The following is an 18,507-nucleotide window of genomic DNA, read 5'->3' as shown; positions in this document are numbered from 1 at the left end:
ACTGTCGCAATGTGAGCTCACTACACACTCAGCCACAATGTGAGCTCAATACACATTCACTGTCACAATGTGAGCTAACGACACACCCAGTCTCAATGTGAGCTCACTACACACTCACTGTCTCAATGTGAGCTAACTACACACTCACTGCCACAATGTAAGCTCCCTACACACTCACTGTCGCAATGTGAGCTCACTACACACTCAGCCACAATGTAAGCTCACTACACACTCACTGTCACAATATGAGTTCACTACACACTCACAATGTGAGCTTACTACACACTTACAGTCTCATGTGAGCCCACTACACACTCACTGTCACAATGTGAGCTCACTCCACACTCACTGTCACAATGTGAGTTCACTACACACTTCCAGTGTCAATGTGAGCTGACTACACACTCACAGTCTCAATGTGAGCGCACTACACATTCACTGTCACAATGTGAGCTCACTACACACTCAGTCTGAATGTGAGCTCACTACACATTCACTGTCACAATGTGAGCTCACTACACATTCACAGTCTCAATATGAGCTCACTACACATTCAATGTCACAATTTGAACTCACTACACACTCACAGTCTCAATGTGAGCTCACTACACATTCACAGTCTCAATATGAGCTCACTACACATTCAATGTCACAATTTGAGCTCACTACACACTCACAGTCTCAATGTGAGCTCACTACACACTCACAGTCTCAATGTGAGCTCAATACACATTCACTGTCACAATGTGAGCTAACTACACACCCAGTCTCAATGTGAGCTCACTACACACTCACTGTCTCAATGTGAGCTAACTACACACTCACTGTCACAATGTGAGTTCACTACACACTCACAATGTGAGGTCACTACACACTCACAGTCTCAATGTGAGCCCACTTCACACTCACTGTCACAATGTGAGCTCACTCCACACTCACAGTCTCAATGTGAGCTCACTACACATTCACTGTCACAATGTGAGCTCACTACACACTCAGTCACAATGTGAGCACACTACACACTCACTGTCACAATGTTAGCTCACTACACACTCACTGTCACAATGTGAGCTCACTACACACTCACTGTCACAATGTGAGCTCACTCCACACTCACTGTCACAATGTGAGCTCACTACACACTTCCAGTGTCAATGTCAGCTGACTACACACTCACAGTCTCAATGTGAGCGCACTACACATTCACTGTCACAATGTGAGCTCACTACACATTCACAGTCTCAATATGAGCTCACTACACATTCAAAGTCTCAATATGAGCTCACTACACATTCAATGTCACAATATGAGCTCACTACACACTCACAATCTCAATGTGAGCTCTCGACACACTCACTGTCTCAATGAGAGCTCACTACGCACTCACTATATCAACATGAGCACAAAGCACGTTGACCACCTCAATGTGAGATCACAACACACTCAATGTCTCCAGGTAAGCCCAGTATTGGCTTAATGGTGAAGGTGGCTGGCTGAAGATCATAGGGTCTTGAGTTTAAGCCCCTGGTGTTTAAATAACACCAGGTGGGGTTGACTCAGCCGGTCATCCCTCTGAGGTCGGCAAAAATAGGTCAGTCGAAAGCATGTTCACCATCTCAATGTGAGCTCACTTGACACTCACTGTCACCAGGTTAATACATGCTCACCATCTCAATGTGAGCCCAATACATGCTCACTGTCTCAATATAAGCTCAATAAATGCTCCCTATCTCAATGTGAGTCCAAAGCATGCTCACCATCTCAATGCGAGTCCAAAGCATGCTCACATCTTAATGTGAGTCCAAAGCATGCTCACCATCTTAATGTGAGTCCAAAGCATGCTCACCATCTCAATGTGAGGCCAAAGCATGCTCACCATCTCAATGCGAGTCCAAAGCATGCTCACCATCTCAATGTGAGTCCAAAGCATGCTCAACATGAGTCCAAAGCATGCTCACTATCTCAATGCGAGTCCAAAGCATGCTCACCATCTCAATGTGAGTCCAAAGCATGCTCACCATCTCAATGTGAGCTCAATACATGCTCACTGTCTCAATATAAGCTCAATAAATGCTCCCTATCTCAATGTGAATCCAAAGCATGCTCACCATCTCAATGCGAGTCCAAAGCATGCTCACCATCTTAATGCGAGTCCAAAGCATGCTCACCATCTCAATACGAGTCCAAAGCATGCTCACCATCTCAATGCGAGTCCAAAGCCTGCTCACCATCTCAAGGCGAGTCCAAAGCATGTTCACCATCTCAATGTGAGCTCACTACACTGTGTAGGTGAGTGCAAAAGCATGCTCACCATCTCAATGCGAGTCCAAAGCATGCTCACTTTCTCAATGTGAGCTCACTACATGCTCACGGTCTCAATGCGAGTCCAAAGCATGCTCACTATCTCAATGTGAGCTCACTACATGCTCACTTTCTCAATGCGAGTCCAAAGCGTGCTCACCATCTCAATGTGAGCTCAATACATGCTCACTGTCTCAATATAAGCTCAATAAATGCTCCCTATCTCAATGTGAATACAAAGCATGCTCACCATCTCAATGCGAGTCCAAAGCATGTTCACCATCTCAAGGCGAGTCCAAAGCATGTTCACCATCTCAATGTGAGCTCACTACACTGTGTAGGTGAGTGCAAAGGCATGCTCACCATCTCAATGCGAGTCCAAAGCATGCTCACTTTCTCAATGTGAGCTCACTACATGCTCACTGTCTCAATGCGAGTCCAAAGCATGCTCACTATCTCAATGTGAGCTCACTACATGCTCACTTTCTCAATGCGAGTCCAAAGCGTGCTCACCATCTCAATGTGAGCTCACTACACTGTCTAGGTGAGTGCAAAGCATGCTCACCATCTCAATGAGAGTCCAAAGCATGTTCACCATCTCAATGTGAGCTCACTCTCTACTCACTGTCTCAGTGTGAGCTAACCACACATAAGTCTCCAGGTGAGTGCAAAGCATGCTCACCATCTCAATGTGAGCTCACTACACTGTCGAGGTGAATGGAAAGCATGCTCACCATGTCATTGGGAGCTCACTGTCGACTCACCGTCTTCATGTTCAACGACACACTCACCATCTCGAGGAAAGTCCAACGTAGACCAACTCTGTCATGATCCCCAACCTAAGGTGTCGTTATTGTGAAAACACAATCTGCACATCCCAACAATTATAACGATCAACAGAGGTAAAAAAAAAAAAAGAAGGAACGATCACGCACCCAGTATTTTCTTTATTTCGCGTTTTATTAGCTCAATAAAATCAATAAATTCAAGTTTATATCAATCAATGAGGAAACAATCTTATAAATCTTAAAAACCCCATTAATAACACATGGACAGTACTTTTGTTTATTGAAATAAAGCAAAATCCCCTCCCCCCCCCCACCCCAAATCACAGATGGCAGATATGCTGTGTTGAGGACGAGACCTCGGTTTGGTGTGAAGGGTTATTTCGGTGACTGTGGTAAATTAAGCGTAACGTACGTAGTATATGAAAGCATTTACCTCAGACCCTGTTGTTTCGCCAATTCCGTTAGATCCACCTGCAGGAACTCGATTCCCAATGGCTTTTCCACAGCTTCACACCAGCTTATGGCAAGGTAAGTGTTCTTGAGGAGGTAATTGGACCCGTCTGCGATCCGTGCCGTTGTGAGCCAATAAGAGAGACCCTTGGAAGGAGACCTCTTAACCCCCAAGCAGACTGCAGCCTCTGGAGCTGAGGAACCGCATCCTCCACAGCCACGAGCAGTAGTCACTGCTGCGACGTCACCGTGCACCGCACCACGTTGTCCCCCTTTTTTTTTGTCTTGAAAAATACTGTACATACGAAATATCTGAATAAAGTATTAAGTATACCGTTTCTATATGTTTTAAGTAGTGAATGGCTTTTTTGGAAGTACTAATTTGCATTGTACATTGAATATAAATAGCAAACAAAATATATTGGACATGGCTGGTGAACACAATATTGACACAGTCTCAAAAACACTTGCTAGCAAATGCAGAACCGTCATGCAGGTAATTAAGGGAATATAAAACAGAACGAATACCTTTACTGTACACAGTCACTGCATATAATAAAGAAGAAGGTCCAGTGAGTGAATGACAGCAGCAGATATAAAAGCAGAATACAACAGAACACAACCAAAAAACGTTAGCCCTCTTTTCCTATCTAGAGACGAAAGATTAAAATGTGGAGCGTTTCCCAGAAGAACGTAACTGCATTTTCTCCCATAACAAGGCTTTGTGAAGAGGGAATGAAGGAAATAAAGGGGGATTGGGAGGGAAAGAAGCAAAGACAGGAAAAACAAAATGGCGGAAAGCAGCCGTGGACAAATCACCGCTGATGCAAAACCGACCTGGAGAAGGAGGACGACGCCACACGTATCAATGACTGCTATCGCTATGGCTTTTTTTTAAATACTTTGTGCTGATGTATGAGTCGGACTTTTGAGACTTGAGTGGAGCTACTGGTTTTGAGATAACGTTTTGATACATTGTTGTAATAAATACTTAATCGTTTAATAGCATATAAATATCCATTCTGACATTCTCAAACTCTTTCACTGTCATCGCTTCTCTATGTCATGCACCGCTGAAGAAAGAAAGAAAGAAAGGAAGAAAAAGAAATCACAACGATGGAAGATTCTGAGTGCAAAACTTTACAATGTCTATGTACAACATTATTTCCATTATTCACAATTATTGTTGTACAGATGGTTACATGTTTATGTATATATCTACATGACAAGTTTCAAACTTCCGACTCCACGCTCGGCAGCTTGGTGTAAACGCGCCTAATGTAACTGTTGTTCGTGGGCCGTGGCACGGCCCAGCCATCTGCTTTGCTCGAGAAGTAAGGCATTTTGTACCCCGAAGGCTGAGTACAGAGCTGCATCGTTTCCTCCGAGATCTGCTTTGGAGCCCAGGGCGTGCCCGGGCCTGCCGCCTTTCCCGGCACAAAATGTCTGTCGTGCGCTTGCTCAGTGGTGGGGCGGCGGGAGAAATTGGCCGCGTAGTTACTACGGTTGGCGTACGGCGAACTCGCCGATTCGGCGTACGAGGCCTCCACACTGTGAGGGGGCCTGTAGCACACGGTGTGCACCGACTCGCCTCCGTCTGTGTCGAGAAACTTCCCCTCCATGTATTCATCCTCAGCGGCCTTGCTGTACTCTGAGCAGTAACCCATCTTGTAACGAGAATCCTTGCAGGGGATGTGATGCATGTTCTGTGAGGAGAAAGAGCTATAGGAGCAGGCGTCGTCAGCAGATAGGTGAGCCGGTTGTCTGTCCGGAGCGTAATGCTCGAGCACCGGCCTTTTGGGTACGGCCGTGCCATACTTGCAAGCGTGACAAAAATGGCGGCCGTGAGAGCTGCCGTAACGCTTCATGAAGTGACCCGGGCAGTTTCGGCACACGCGCATTTGTGCGCCCTCTCCTCTGTGCAAGTTGAAAGGCGCAGGCTCTTGCATTTTCACTTTGCATGCACTACACTCTTTATCATGGTGGTGGTGGTGGTATAAGGTGGACAAAGATGTCGCGGTTTGCATTGTGGGTTCATTCTCGTGAAAACTGTCGCTGCGTTTAAACATTGCGCGTTTCTTGCCCATGGGCTCTAAAATGTTGGGCGTACTGCTCACAAACATCATGGGGTCTTTCCAGTCCATCGATGCATAACGTGTCAGCATCTTTGGAGGGGGAATTCCGTAAAGGTCTTTCTCTTTAAGTGAAAACCTACCAGGGAGACGCCCACCGTCTCTAAAGTTACGATCAAACTTGCGGTAGTGAATATTCTTTTCTCGATAACCTTCCGATTCGGCCCTTGAATCTGAACCGTGCTCACGGATTTCCTCGAGGTCAGAAAGATAGCCACGGCCCAGGTCCGCACCATCACGGTATGCCCTCTGTACTGCTAGATAAGCTGGAGACAAGCTTCTGAGTGGTCCCTTGTGGCATGGAGGACCCTGATCCTTGGATCTGTCCCATGGATAGCGTGGTCGAGCCATATTGCATTCGTCATTTCTAAACTCGTGGATGGTTGTGTTTGCCATGACCGGATGGTGACTTGTGTCAGGCTCCTTGTAGCCATAAGCCCCGCCGGGAGGAAGCCGGTACTGGGGAGGCGGCGGCACATCCTCGGGATAAATACCCTCCCTCAAACTCGAGCGATGGGAGCCCGGATTGTGGTTATAGATCACAGAGTTTGCCAGAGCCATCCGATGGAAAGGACCGTTCATTCCATGAGTCGATGCATACATTCGTTCAGGATTTCCTCTATGAGGAGTTGGGTGAGAACCATTGACCTGGGTTAAGCTCGCCATGCTGCGTGCCGTCTTCAGGAGCCGTGTGATGCTTGAATTTGTGTCCATCACCAGCTTCTGTGGAGACTGAAGATATTTCTTCTTCTTCGTGACTTCGACTCCATAAATACAGCTGTACATACCCTGTGGAAGGAAATTATAACACACATCAGTTATTCCTAATGATGAGTTGAATCTTGACTGATGACTGATAACCCTTTTGTAGTGTTGAACAAAAACAAAGAAAAACTTTAAGGTGATGCCCAAACATTGTCATTACTCTGGAATATTTTGAGAGGAATGACATAGGGAACGGGAGGTGTATTTGGGTGATCTGCAACAAATGGAGAAATGACACATCGAGGCTTACTCGGCTGATGGAGTACAGAAGTCCAGGCTTGTCCAACTCGGTGTTTTTAACGCAATGTCGTCTCACGTAGTAGAAAAAGTGTTCACCTATGAACACGATTAAACTGAGTGCCATAGCGACCACGAGCATGTAGAACACCCCGGCCATGTTGTCGACGTCCAGCTTGCTGCTCATGACATCGTTCCTTTCCCCATGGCAGATCCCCGTTAGCCATATCATCTCCAACTCGTCCATTTCACCTGCGTGAGAAATTCACCCCCATATTTTTAGGGAGTTTAAATTATTACACCCACTGAAAGGCTTACACGGGTATCCTTATTACAGGATAGAACAGAACATGTACTGTAAATCGGATCACATCACTCAAATGCTCAACTGCTCACTGGCTCTCAGTACTCTGATGTATAGATTTGAAAATATCGCTGACAGGAAACCTTTAGAGCCAAAAATAAACAGGTTCCTTCACACATTTTTTTTTTACCTAAACATGCCTTACACCATGATTCGAAACTACAGTCTAACAAGGGGAATCATGCAGGAGTTCCTCTTATTAGGATGAAGACTTTTGACGATAGAGCATTCTTCAGATCTGCTTATCAACTCAGGAGCCCTATGCCTTTTAAAATTCTCATGAACTCCTCCATTGGAGGACTTCCAGTCTGGGATGTGTGCACGTGGATGTTGGGTTCGCACTTCCTCCTTCCAATTCATCAAAGCGAAGTTTTCCGGACCAGATCCGTCATGTCTGTTTTATTTTTGCCCCTGTGTTGCTGATTGCGTTTTCATCCAATTTTACATGTTAAACCTTACCTTGTTGTGTTTTAAAGTCGAATTTGTGTCAGTGTGGCTCAGGCCTAGTCACACAGGCCTCAGCTAGCCGGCGTGCAAATTCTGTCTCAACTCTGATGCCGCGTTCCACTTTTTTTCTGAGGAATTCTACATTCCGCTTCCTCAACTTTATCCTATTCCCCCTCCTTACTTCAAAATTTTATTTTATTTTATTTTATTTCTTTCATTCCAAAAATAAATAAATCACGAACTCAATCTACCCATATTTACTTCAGCCAGTATTTCCTGCCGTTCATTCTTTATCCCCTTATTTTCTCAATATCTCCAAACTGAATCTTCATCAAACCAGAGAGTTCATATAACACGATACCCTGTGCAGTGTTCAGGTATATACTGTCGGACCCCGCTATTTACGGATTTGCTGTTCGCGGACCCTGCATATTCGCGGTTTATAAAATGCAACCTGCTTCTACATTCGTGGCTTTTTTTTTCCCCCACATTTTTGCAGGCACACTTGCGTTTTTTGCAGGTGTATTTGCAGTTTTCCACGGGATTTTTGATTTTCCCTCATGAATCACGAACCGCCGGGAACCTAGTCCCCCTTTTTCCATTGAAACAATGCCCCAAAATTTGCGGACTCGACATTCGCGGCATTTTTCAGGAACATATCCCCCTGCGAATAGCGGGGTCCGACAGCTTCAATTTAAATAAAACAATGATTTGAAAGATCATTCAAAAAAAATAAAATCCGGAAGTATTGCATAATGCTACTGAAGCAGTCTTATACACCACCCTTATACACTGAAATAAGACGATGTTGAGTCACAGTTTAGGAGATGGAGGTTTTATTGATCACCATAGAAATCAGCATCAATCAGAATAGTACATTGCCATAACGGCGACCTCTTCTTCACCCCAATATGTCCTCTCTCAAATGTCACACCCTCACATTATATCTATATATATATATATATATATATATATATATATATATATATATATATATATATATATATATATATAAATAAATATATATATATAAATAAATATATATATAAATAAATATATATATATATATATATATATATATATAAATATATATACATGTATAAACAGCTCTGGAAAAAAATAAGAGACCACTCCAAAAAAAAATTTAAATCAGCCTCTCTACATGTATGGCAGCCATTCCATTGCAGTGTCTGTTGAATTCCAACACAGGCACACCTCATTCTACTTAGTGAAGTCCTGATTAGGTGATCACCTGAACCGAATCTTATTCAACAAGGAAAAGTATAAAAACCACTGCTGTGGTTTTTCTTATCACTATCCTCTTGCAATAGGACCAGCTGGATGGCAAAAACAGTGCTAGTAGTACCTAAAAAGTAATTGGAATCAAAAAAATAACTATTGACTATGCCAAAAGAATTGAAAAGAATAGTTTTGAGTGAGGAAAATAAGGGATCAATTCTGGCTTTACTGGTAGAGGGATACAATGAGCATCATGTTGCTTCCATCCTTAAAATTTCAAAGACGGCAGTTCATAAGAACAAGGTCAAGCAGCAGACATTGGGGACAACAAAGCTACAGACTGGCAGAGGGCGAAAACGACTTTTCACTGACCGGGATGACCGCCAACTCATTCGAATGTCCTCAACAACCGCAGTATGACATCAAGTGACCTACAAAAAGAATGGCAAACGGCAGCTGGGGTGAAGTGCACGGTGAGGACGGTTCGAAACAGGCTCCTCGGGGCAGGGCTGAAGTCGTGCAAAGCTAGAAAAAAGCCCTTCATCAATGAGAAGCAAAGAAGAGCCAGGCTGAGGGTTGCAAAAGACCATAAGGATTGGAACGTAGAGGACTGGAGTAAGGTCATCTTCTCTGATGAGTCCAATTTTCGGCTTTGCCCAACACCTGGTCGTCTAATGGTTAGACGGAGACTTGGAGAGGCCGACAAGCCACAGTGTCTCGCACCCACTGTGAAATTTGGTGGAGGATCGGTGATGATCTGGGGGTGCTTCAGCAAGGCTGGAATCAGGCAGATTTGTCTTTGTGAAGGACTCATGAATCAAGCCACAGACAAGGTTGTCCTGGAAGAACACTTGCTTCCTTCTGCTCTGACAATGTTCCCCAACTAGGAGGATTGGTTTTTTTCCAGCAGGACAATGCTCCATGCCACACAGCCAGGTCAATCAAGGTGTGGATGGAGGACCATCAGATCAAGACCCTGTCATGGCCAGCAAAATCTCCACACCTGAACCCCATTGAAAACCTCTGGAATGTGATCAAGAGGAAGATGGATGGTCACAAGCAATCAAACAAAGCCGAGCTGCTTAAATTTTTGTGCCAGGAGTGGCATAAAGTCACCCAACAGCAATGTGATTAACTGGTGGAGAGCATGCCAAGACGCATGAAAGCTGTAATTGAAAATCAGGGTTATTCCACAAAATATTAATTTCTGAACTCTTCCTAAGTTAAAACATTAGTATTGTGTTGTTTAAAAATGAATATGAACTTGTTTTGTTTGTATTATTTGAGGTCTGAAAACACTGAATCTTTGTTGTTATTTTAACCAGTTGTCATTTTCTGCAAATAAATGCTCTAAATGACAATATTTTTATTCGGAATTTGGAAGAAATGTTGTCAGTAGTTTATAGGATAAAACAAAAATGTTCATTTTACTCAAACACATACATATAAATAGTAAAACCAGAAAAACTGATAATTTTGCAGTGGTCTTTTAATTTTTTCCAGAGCTGAATATGTAATATATATATATATATATATATATATATATATATATATATATATATATATATATATATATATATATATATATATATATATATATATATATATATATATATATAGACATGGTTCTTGGAAGTATTACGAAGGCGATTTGTGTTCTCGTGTTCAAGTGTGTAATCCAGTTTTAATAAAGGTTTCAAGCGGTTTAAAGACGGACAGTATAAATAAATTATTTCTGGGTTTCATTGCCATTACATCACCCTATCAGACATGTTACATGAGTTATTCATTGTTTGTGTCATTTATAACGTCCTTAAAAACAGTAAACTTCCTGTTTGGAATAATTCAGAGCCAAAGTACTGTTAAACGGAAGACTTGTCTTCTGATTCATGTTCCGATTCGTATTCAAAATACAAGACATTCAACTTAAATAAGTAGTTCCTCAATCATAAAATGATCAGATGAACAGACGGACGGACGGACATGAACCATTTGCTTAACCCTGCCTTTCACTTTGCGTGCACGGGGTAATGAAATGCTTCTTCCTTTAAAAGCTCTCAATGGAACCCTTTCTTTTCCTCTCCCCGGCAAGGCCGGAGTACCCCAAGCCAGTGTTCTCTCCCCCATCCTCTTCCTCATCTTCATCAATGATCGCTCTGACTCTGTAAAAATCCTCTTTATCTCTTTGCTGATGACTTTACCCTCTGGCATGACATTCTTCATCCTTCTGACAAACAGGCAGCAGCTCAGCTCTTCCCTCTCCTCAGACCTTGAAAAAAAAAAACATCACAAACTGGTCAAACACTTGGAACATATCTTTTAACCCTGAGAAATCCCACATAATCTCTCTCTCTGAAAGGACCTTTCTCAGCTTGATGCCATGGAAACCCAGGCTTTCAAGATCATTGGAATCTCTCACGAATAGGCTGAGTCTATAGGCCTATCTCTTCACCATCGCCGACAGTTCAGTGGTCTCTCTATCTTCCTCCACCTCCTTTCTTGTCTTGCACCATCTACCCTCTTCGTGCCCCCCCCCCCAACCCACCAGGTATCTGCAAGATGCACACAGTCCACCAGAACCCCCTCCTCCCACAGTGAAACTCAAAATCCATGATCACTACTCATCTCCACTCATTTGCTCCCCTTTTTTCCCACCTGTGGAATCAACTTCCACACTCTCATCAATCTCATTCTTCCTTCCAGGTCTTCAAGACAGCTGTTTACCACCATCTCAGATCTACCCCTATCTAAAACCATGATTTCTTCTACACCCAGTAACACCCTCCCCCCCAAGCCCACCTCTTTCCAAATTTCCAGTGTTTCCTTCCCGAGAGTGTGCTTCTGTATCCATGTTGTCCACCCCATGCATCCTCCACTACCTCTCATTCCTTATTTGTTCAAATCTCCTTCTATTTTGTCCCTCAACCCTGCTGTCGGTATGTTCCCCCCTCTCTTTCAACTCTTCATTTTTCGTTCTGTTACATCCTGATCTGTTATATGTTCTAGCAGCTTCACAAGCCTCGACTTTGTATTCAATATTTTTTTATTTACGGTTTCTAAATCTCTCTTAAAATCACATCCATGTATAATTTTTACTTTTTCTTACCTCTACCTTCTTGGTAAAATACTTTGAGATTTTACTTCAAAATGACTTCAAAATTGATTGATGAAACAAACATGTTAGGTTATGGGAAGGATTGGTAACGAAGTGGGAATTGTACATCGAGTAAAATGGGATTTAGTAAGATACATGATATGGTGTTCTGGTTATAGGATGGAGTGTCTTTTAGGTGATGATCAAACACTCCAAAGCTCATCGATCTTTCAGCTCCATCTATATCTACCGATATGAAACACAATGTGTTTGTGTATTTGTTTGTGTGATGTCTGTTCCCCTTCAAAAGGATGATTTAAGAAGGGGGTTGAAGGCCAATCTTTAAACATGACTGTGTGCTCATTACGGTCTATTTATTCAGGATAAAAAAAAACAAACTCGCCAAACATTTTCCATGAAAGAGTAATTACATCTCTTCTTTTGGAAATGTAGACGGTGACTTGCAACCAGGCCTCAATGGCAGTGTACAGAAGCGTTTTAAAAAACAACAATAAACCAATGTCACCCGCAGGGTGACCCGTATCTTGCCAAAAGGTGACCACGTGTGACTTCTTTAAGGTCACACTGAGGTGAACAGAGCTGCTATCCACCAGGAGCGACTCCTTGAGGAATATCTGCCTACGAGAGATTCCGATGACAATCGTTCTACAGAGTAACCATGAAAAATATGTGTTTGCCTCATAATGTCACCAAATGACGTCATAATGTCTCAAGCTTGACATATCTAGAAAGCACTCATCGAGGTGTTCAATTTGAGGTACTACACGATATGGTTCCTAAAACTTGAAAATTTGACCTTGGGGTGAAATATGTTTGACCTCAGGTGCTAAGCATGAAGCTCAAGGCCAATCACCACCAAAAACTAATCAGCTGAGCGCCAGACCATATACTACATTCCCATAAAGTTTGGAGACGATTCGATTAAAATTACTCAAAAAATTAGGGTTTCGTCGACTCCCCTGATTTGTGACAAAGTGACCTTGACCTTTGACCTTGACCTTCAAATTTTTATGCGCTGAAAGGGACCTCTATAGGCCTCTGATATGCGAAGTTACAAATATTTCCAATGATAACTGTGCTCTGCAGAATTTTTTATACGTGATTACAGACAAAAAAAAACAAAAAAAAAAAAAAAAAAAAAAAAAACATACAAGCTGACTAACATATCTTGCAAAAACTTCGTTTTGGCAAGATAATAAATACAAGATGCAGGGAGGTGAAATTCCCTGCACGTGATGTGTAACGCGCGCAGAGTAAAACGAGTGTTCATTTACATATGTGCGACGTCTAATAAATAAAGAAGATATAAGCATATCTGACGCTAGGCCGAGGCTTCAGGCTTTGGCATGCTCACGAGGCTGTACCGTCGAAATGAAAGGTTCCAGAAGATAAAGGAAATAGGATAACATTTGTACAGTCGCGTTTTACAATAACTTTTTCTTGCTACAAGACATCATATCTTCCAGTCTGTGAATATTTCGAATAAAATAATTCCAACCCGTCATTTTTGATGGACTTTTATACTAGTAATCATATAAACAAGATAAAAAAATATGTTATGTTAATGGCAAAATTCCATTTTTCTCTGGATAATATTTTGCTTGCTCTGTAATAATAGGTTAGAATACCTTTTGATGGTTTTGTGTAACTGTTACCACCTCTTATTTCTGCGGACCGGGTATCGGTTGCGAGCATGACCGCTAAGTGGGGCGGTAGGGTCGACTCTACCGAACACCCGGAATATAGATCGTACCTTTCGGAAAACTCCGACAGGTACGGGTCACTTACCGGACTGTGAAGCGTCAATAATTCTACCACGCGGTACAGGGTTATTTGCCAATCTTCAAAATACCGAGAGATCCACGTGGCGAGCTTACCGAGTATTCACACCCTCGACGGCACTTGTATGAGTCGAGCCATTAGCGTGCCCGACCCATGCGCAACCCGAGCGGATGGTTGCTGAAGTCCCGTCGGTCCAAATGTCCCTTTACAGCGGCAACAGCCTTTATAATTCACCAACACGCGCCATGCTAAGCCAATGGAAGAAACACAGCAACGAACTGATACATTTAACAAATGTATTTATTTATAATGGGGGAAAGGGGGGAGCACGCAAGAAGCAGATTTATCCGACTATAGAGATGCAAGTATGTACAGCAAAGAGCACTTGTACAATTCCTACTTGCAGGCAGACAGTCACACACACACACACACACACACACACACACACACACACACACACACACACACACACACACACACACACACACACACACACACACACACACACACACACACACACACACACACACACGAAACGGTGGCCACAGCCTTTATCGAGGCCTCGAGCTCAGAGGGAAAGGCGAGCTGAAGACCAGAGGCTCTTCTCGGACCTGTCCGCCTCGTGCGGGTACGTTGAGCTGGCGGGACTCGGACTTTTTGTGTGTGAGGTGAACATGATAACCACTCATGTCAGGCGAACGTGATCACTACTCATGTCAGTCGAACGTGATCACCACTCGTCAGGCGAACGTGATAACCACTCGTGTCAGGCGAACGTGATAACCACTCGTGTCAGGCGAACGTGATAACCACTCATGTCAGGCGAACATGATAACCACTCGTGTCAGGCGAACGTGATCACCACTCATGTCAGGCAAACATGATCACCACTCATGTCAGGTGAACGTGATCACCACTCATGTCAGGCGAACATGATAACCACTCATGTCAGGCGAACGTGATCACCACTCATGTCAGGCGAACATGATAACCACTCGTGTCAGGAGAACGTGATCACCACTCGTGTCAGGGGAATGTGATCACCACTCGTGTCAGGCGAACGTGATCACCACTCGTGTCAGGGGAATGTGATCACCACTCGTGTCAGGCGAACGTGATCACCACTCATGTCAGGCAAACATGATAACCACTTGTGTCAGGCGAACGTGATCACCACACATGTCAGGGGAACGTGATCACCACTCATGTCAGGCGAACATGATAACCACTCATGTCAGGTGAACGTGATCACCACTCGTGTCAGGTGAACGTGATCACCACTTGTGTCAGGCGAACGTGATCACCACTCGTGTCAGGCGAATGTGATCACTACTCGTGTCAGGCGAACGTGATCACCACTCACGTCCCCAGTTTTTCTCTCTCGGGAAAACGGAGCTGGACCTTTATCCTTGCCCCTCCCTCAGCCGAACCTCGGTGTCGTGGTCTATGTCTTCCCTCATCAGCTGGTTTTGGTGTGCAGAATGCGCTCGTCGCCCTGTCATTGGCCAAAATGGGGAGCCAAGGCCGTTGATTGGACCGGAGGGGGCGGAGGGGGGGGGTTGCATCTCGACTCCCCGCCCCCCGAAGAGGCTTCGCTTCTCTTGGAGCCTGCTCTGTGCCCTTTGACCGACTTACGGCCACCTCGTCCATGCCCCCCCGGATTAGGCGAGAGAGACGTCAGGTCTTCGTGAACTCCGCCCACGTACGTGCTGACACGCACGTAGGCCATGGCGTCGGTGGGAGGAAGCGAGGTGAAGGTGAGGGTGATGCTGGTGTTGTAGTAAAAATGAAAGAAAACCCTGACTATCAAAGTAACTCACAGCGCATGTACATTTACTCACCCATTAAACGAGGGACGAGTATTAAAAAAAACATACTTACTGATAAAAAACACATACCGATATAACTGTTCTATAGGACCTGTATGTTGAGTGCTTATGGCTTCCAGATTAGCAACATTATTACCCCACGCAAACAGCACCGCGAGAAGGCGAAGAAGAGGTAAATGTCCATCTGATCAGTTTATGATCATCAGTTTATGACAGAGGAACAACCAATTTAAATCAAATGTTGTATCTTGCACACGAATCAGAACATGAATAGGAGGACAATTTTCTCGTTTTACTGTACTTTGGCTCTGAATTCGTCCCGATAGCGCATGTGCAGGGAGGAGTAAGATAACACTTTTTAACCTTGTCTGCCTGCCTGGCAGTCAAACACAATTTAAAATCATTCCAAACAGGAAACTCACTGTTTTTAAGGATGTTATAAAGGACACAAACAACAGGCATGAATAACTCGTGTCACGTGTTTGATAGGGTGAGGTAATAGCCACTGGACAAAATGGTGGGAAAACCTGGAATTTATTTATTTATAAGCCTTTCAACCTCAAATTCTTTATTTAAATTGAATTATATACTTGAACACTGCAGAACACAAATCGCATTGATAATACTTCCAAGAACCATGCGATATATCGATATGGAGCACGAGAGGGTGTGCCATGTGAGAATGTGAAGAAGAGGCCACCGATTATGGCTATGTCGATGCTGATTGACCCTGTATCCCATGATGATCAATAAAGCCTCCATCTCCTAATAGTCTGGGCTCCAAAATATTTTTTGGAGTGGTTCCTATCATGGTAAGCTTCTGGAGGTTTCAATGTTTTTTTCAGGAGCTTATGATATGTATTGAGACAATTTAAGGTGGGGTGTAAATACATTTGGCCATTGGATCCCTAAGATTTGGTAGGATGCTTTGAAGCGGGTCATTGATTAGAGTGAAGTTGGCACAATCAATAATTTTTTTTTTTTTAAACGTTAACAGGTTACGGTGCAGATTTTACTTTTGCCATCATTCATGAAACAAAGGATGTTTTAATGATCTGCCATGTCATATGACATCCTGCAATTATATTACATAAATATTTATAGAACTATAAAAGTATGGTGCTTCACCTGAGAAAAACAAAATGTCCAATTGAGAAATTAAACCTGTCGTCTATTTATTGAATGGATATTTCCTGTCTGAAATATCGAAAAAAAGTTTAAAGTACAATTTTCTAGAAATATGATTTCCAGATTCAGAAATATGACAGCTACTAAAATTATCATTGTCTCTGTCCAAATATGCTAACCCTAACACATGACCCAATTCCACGGCATGGACATTTACAGCCACAGCGTCCCCTGCAATTACAGTAGGCAGAAGCAGCAAGATTTTCTGGTACCGGTGAAACTGTGGTCAGTACTGGATTGACTCCAACATCTGATGATTAACCAAACTCAAATGGGTCTGGTATGACAATCAGGATGTGGTTTATCAGCCTTGACCCAAATAGATGTTTGTAAGATAGCCCACTTTACATGGTGGGCAAATGCATCTCCAGGGGGTGGTAGGCTCCGAAGGTCATTCTTTCTGACGCACGGTTTGTGCGGAGTTTGTTAAGTCTTCATATCCACCAATTTGCTTGCCGTAGACAACAATCGTCAAATTCCTGGCAACACTGGTGACCTCTTGAACTGTTTCAGTTGTTAGGTCCGGCTGACTTTCGAGTAGCTGACATACATGAATTAGTTCTTGCACGATTCCCCGCTTCTTTGGTGGATTTAGAAAATATTTCTTCCCTTTCAGATAAATGTAGCTCATAGTATCGCATCCGCAAAGAGCATGTAGTAATGGCAGGATGGCAGGTTCATTTTCACCAAGTACTGCTGCAATCTTGTGGACTGGAATCAGATAATCCTGAAATTGTATCCAGAACTCTTGCAGACCTTGAGATAAAAATCTTTTTATGAAATACAGAGCAAGGATGACAATGTCAGTGTCATTTGCACAGATGATTACCATTTTACATCCATTTAGCACACAAGCTTTGAATGCACGATAACTCCAGTGTCACCTTCTTCTTGTCTGCTGCATGTTGAATCTGGTCTGTATACCAATCTCACGATTTAGTGAAACTGATTTCAGTCGATCAGGAAAACCACCTGTAATATCTTGTCAGTCCAGTAGGAAGCAAGTGGCTGGATATTTCCAAAACCTCGAAGTAGCTGAATCTGGTTTGCCTCACTGGATGTGTTGCTCAGGATACCTTTCCAGTTTTCAATTGGCACGTGTTTTCAAGGTGATGTACTGCACTGTCTATCATTCGTATATTATGACAGCTACTCGCATCCTCGAGGCAAGCCATGCCACCGTTTGAGTCGACACATCCATAGATCCCATCATACCAATCTGATACAACTTGTATCTCAGAAAAGTCAAAGGATCTGTTGCAAATGATGGTGGTCAGCAAATGACTTACTCACTTCTCCATGGTGTGGCATCTTGGTTCTGATGAATTCCATGAGGTCAATGACATAACCAGTGTTCAGGTTTTGCTCACTTGTTGGGTAGACCTTCAGACCAGACAACCTCATTGAGCCTCATTTTTCATATAATCCAACATAGCTGCCTTGTTTCCTCCACACAACCTGAAACAACCAACTTCATCATCTATTTCAGCCTGAGCAGGTGGATATGGTAGGATCGTATGTGATGCACGTTCCTCCAGAACCTCAGGCATCAAGATGACTTTCTCTAGCCAAAATGACTCTCTCTAGCATAAGCTACTTCAGCAGTCAGGCTGGCTTGCACCACCTGGCTCTTTTTCTTCTTTTTCTTATGCATGGTGGCAAAGGTCTTCAGCTACAGTCTGGCATGCTCCTGACAGATAACGGCAAAGGGCCTTCGTGCCCATTTCTTTGGCACACAGTCGGCTCCTTGCCACATCGTTGGAAGCTATTTCTCTTGTGGCAATATTGACAAGGTGTTTCGTTGTTGTGATGAAGAGATTGATGCCTTTGGTAATTACATCAATGACCCTGTCTCTTGCCTCCATTTGTC

General features: G+C 43.4%; 1 protein-coding gene across 1 annotated transcript in view; it reads right to left on the bottom strand.

Annotated features, from left to right (window-relative positions):
- Positions 1-3,940: 3,940 nt before the first annotated feature.
- LOC147035458 (glutamate receptor ionotropic, NMDA 2C-like) overlaps positions 3,941-18,507 on the bottom strand; it is a 343,991-nt gene continuing 329,424 nt past the window's right edge. Inside the window, exons 14-15 of the mRNA XM_085898846.1 lie at positions 6,687-6,925; positions 3,941-6,460 (exon numbers count right to left, since the gene is read on the bottom strand). Of these exons, the coding sequence (XP_085754972.1) occupies positions 4,772-6,460; positions 6,687-6,925 (1,928 nt within the window). The 3' untranslated portion in view covers positions 3,941-4,771. The remainder of the gene's footprint in view (positions 6,461-6,686; positions 6,926-18,507) is intronic.

The sequence above is a fragment of the Eptatretus burgeri genome, chromosome 1 (assembly GCF_056783735.1).
Source record: "Eptatretus burgeri isolate ZD-2024b chromosome 1, Ebu_testis_v1, whole genome shotgun sequence".
In the NCBI taxonomy this organism is placed as follows: domain Eukaryota; kingdom Metazoa; phylum Chordata; class Myxini; order Myxiniformes; family Myxinidae; genus Eptatretus; species Eptatretus burgeri.
This window is presented reverse-complemented; position numbering and strand designations above follow the sequence as displayed.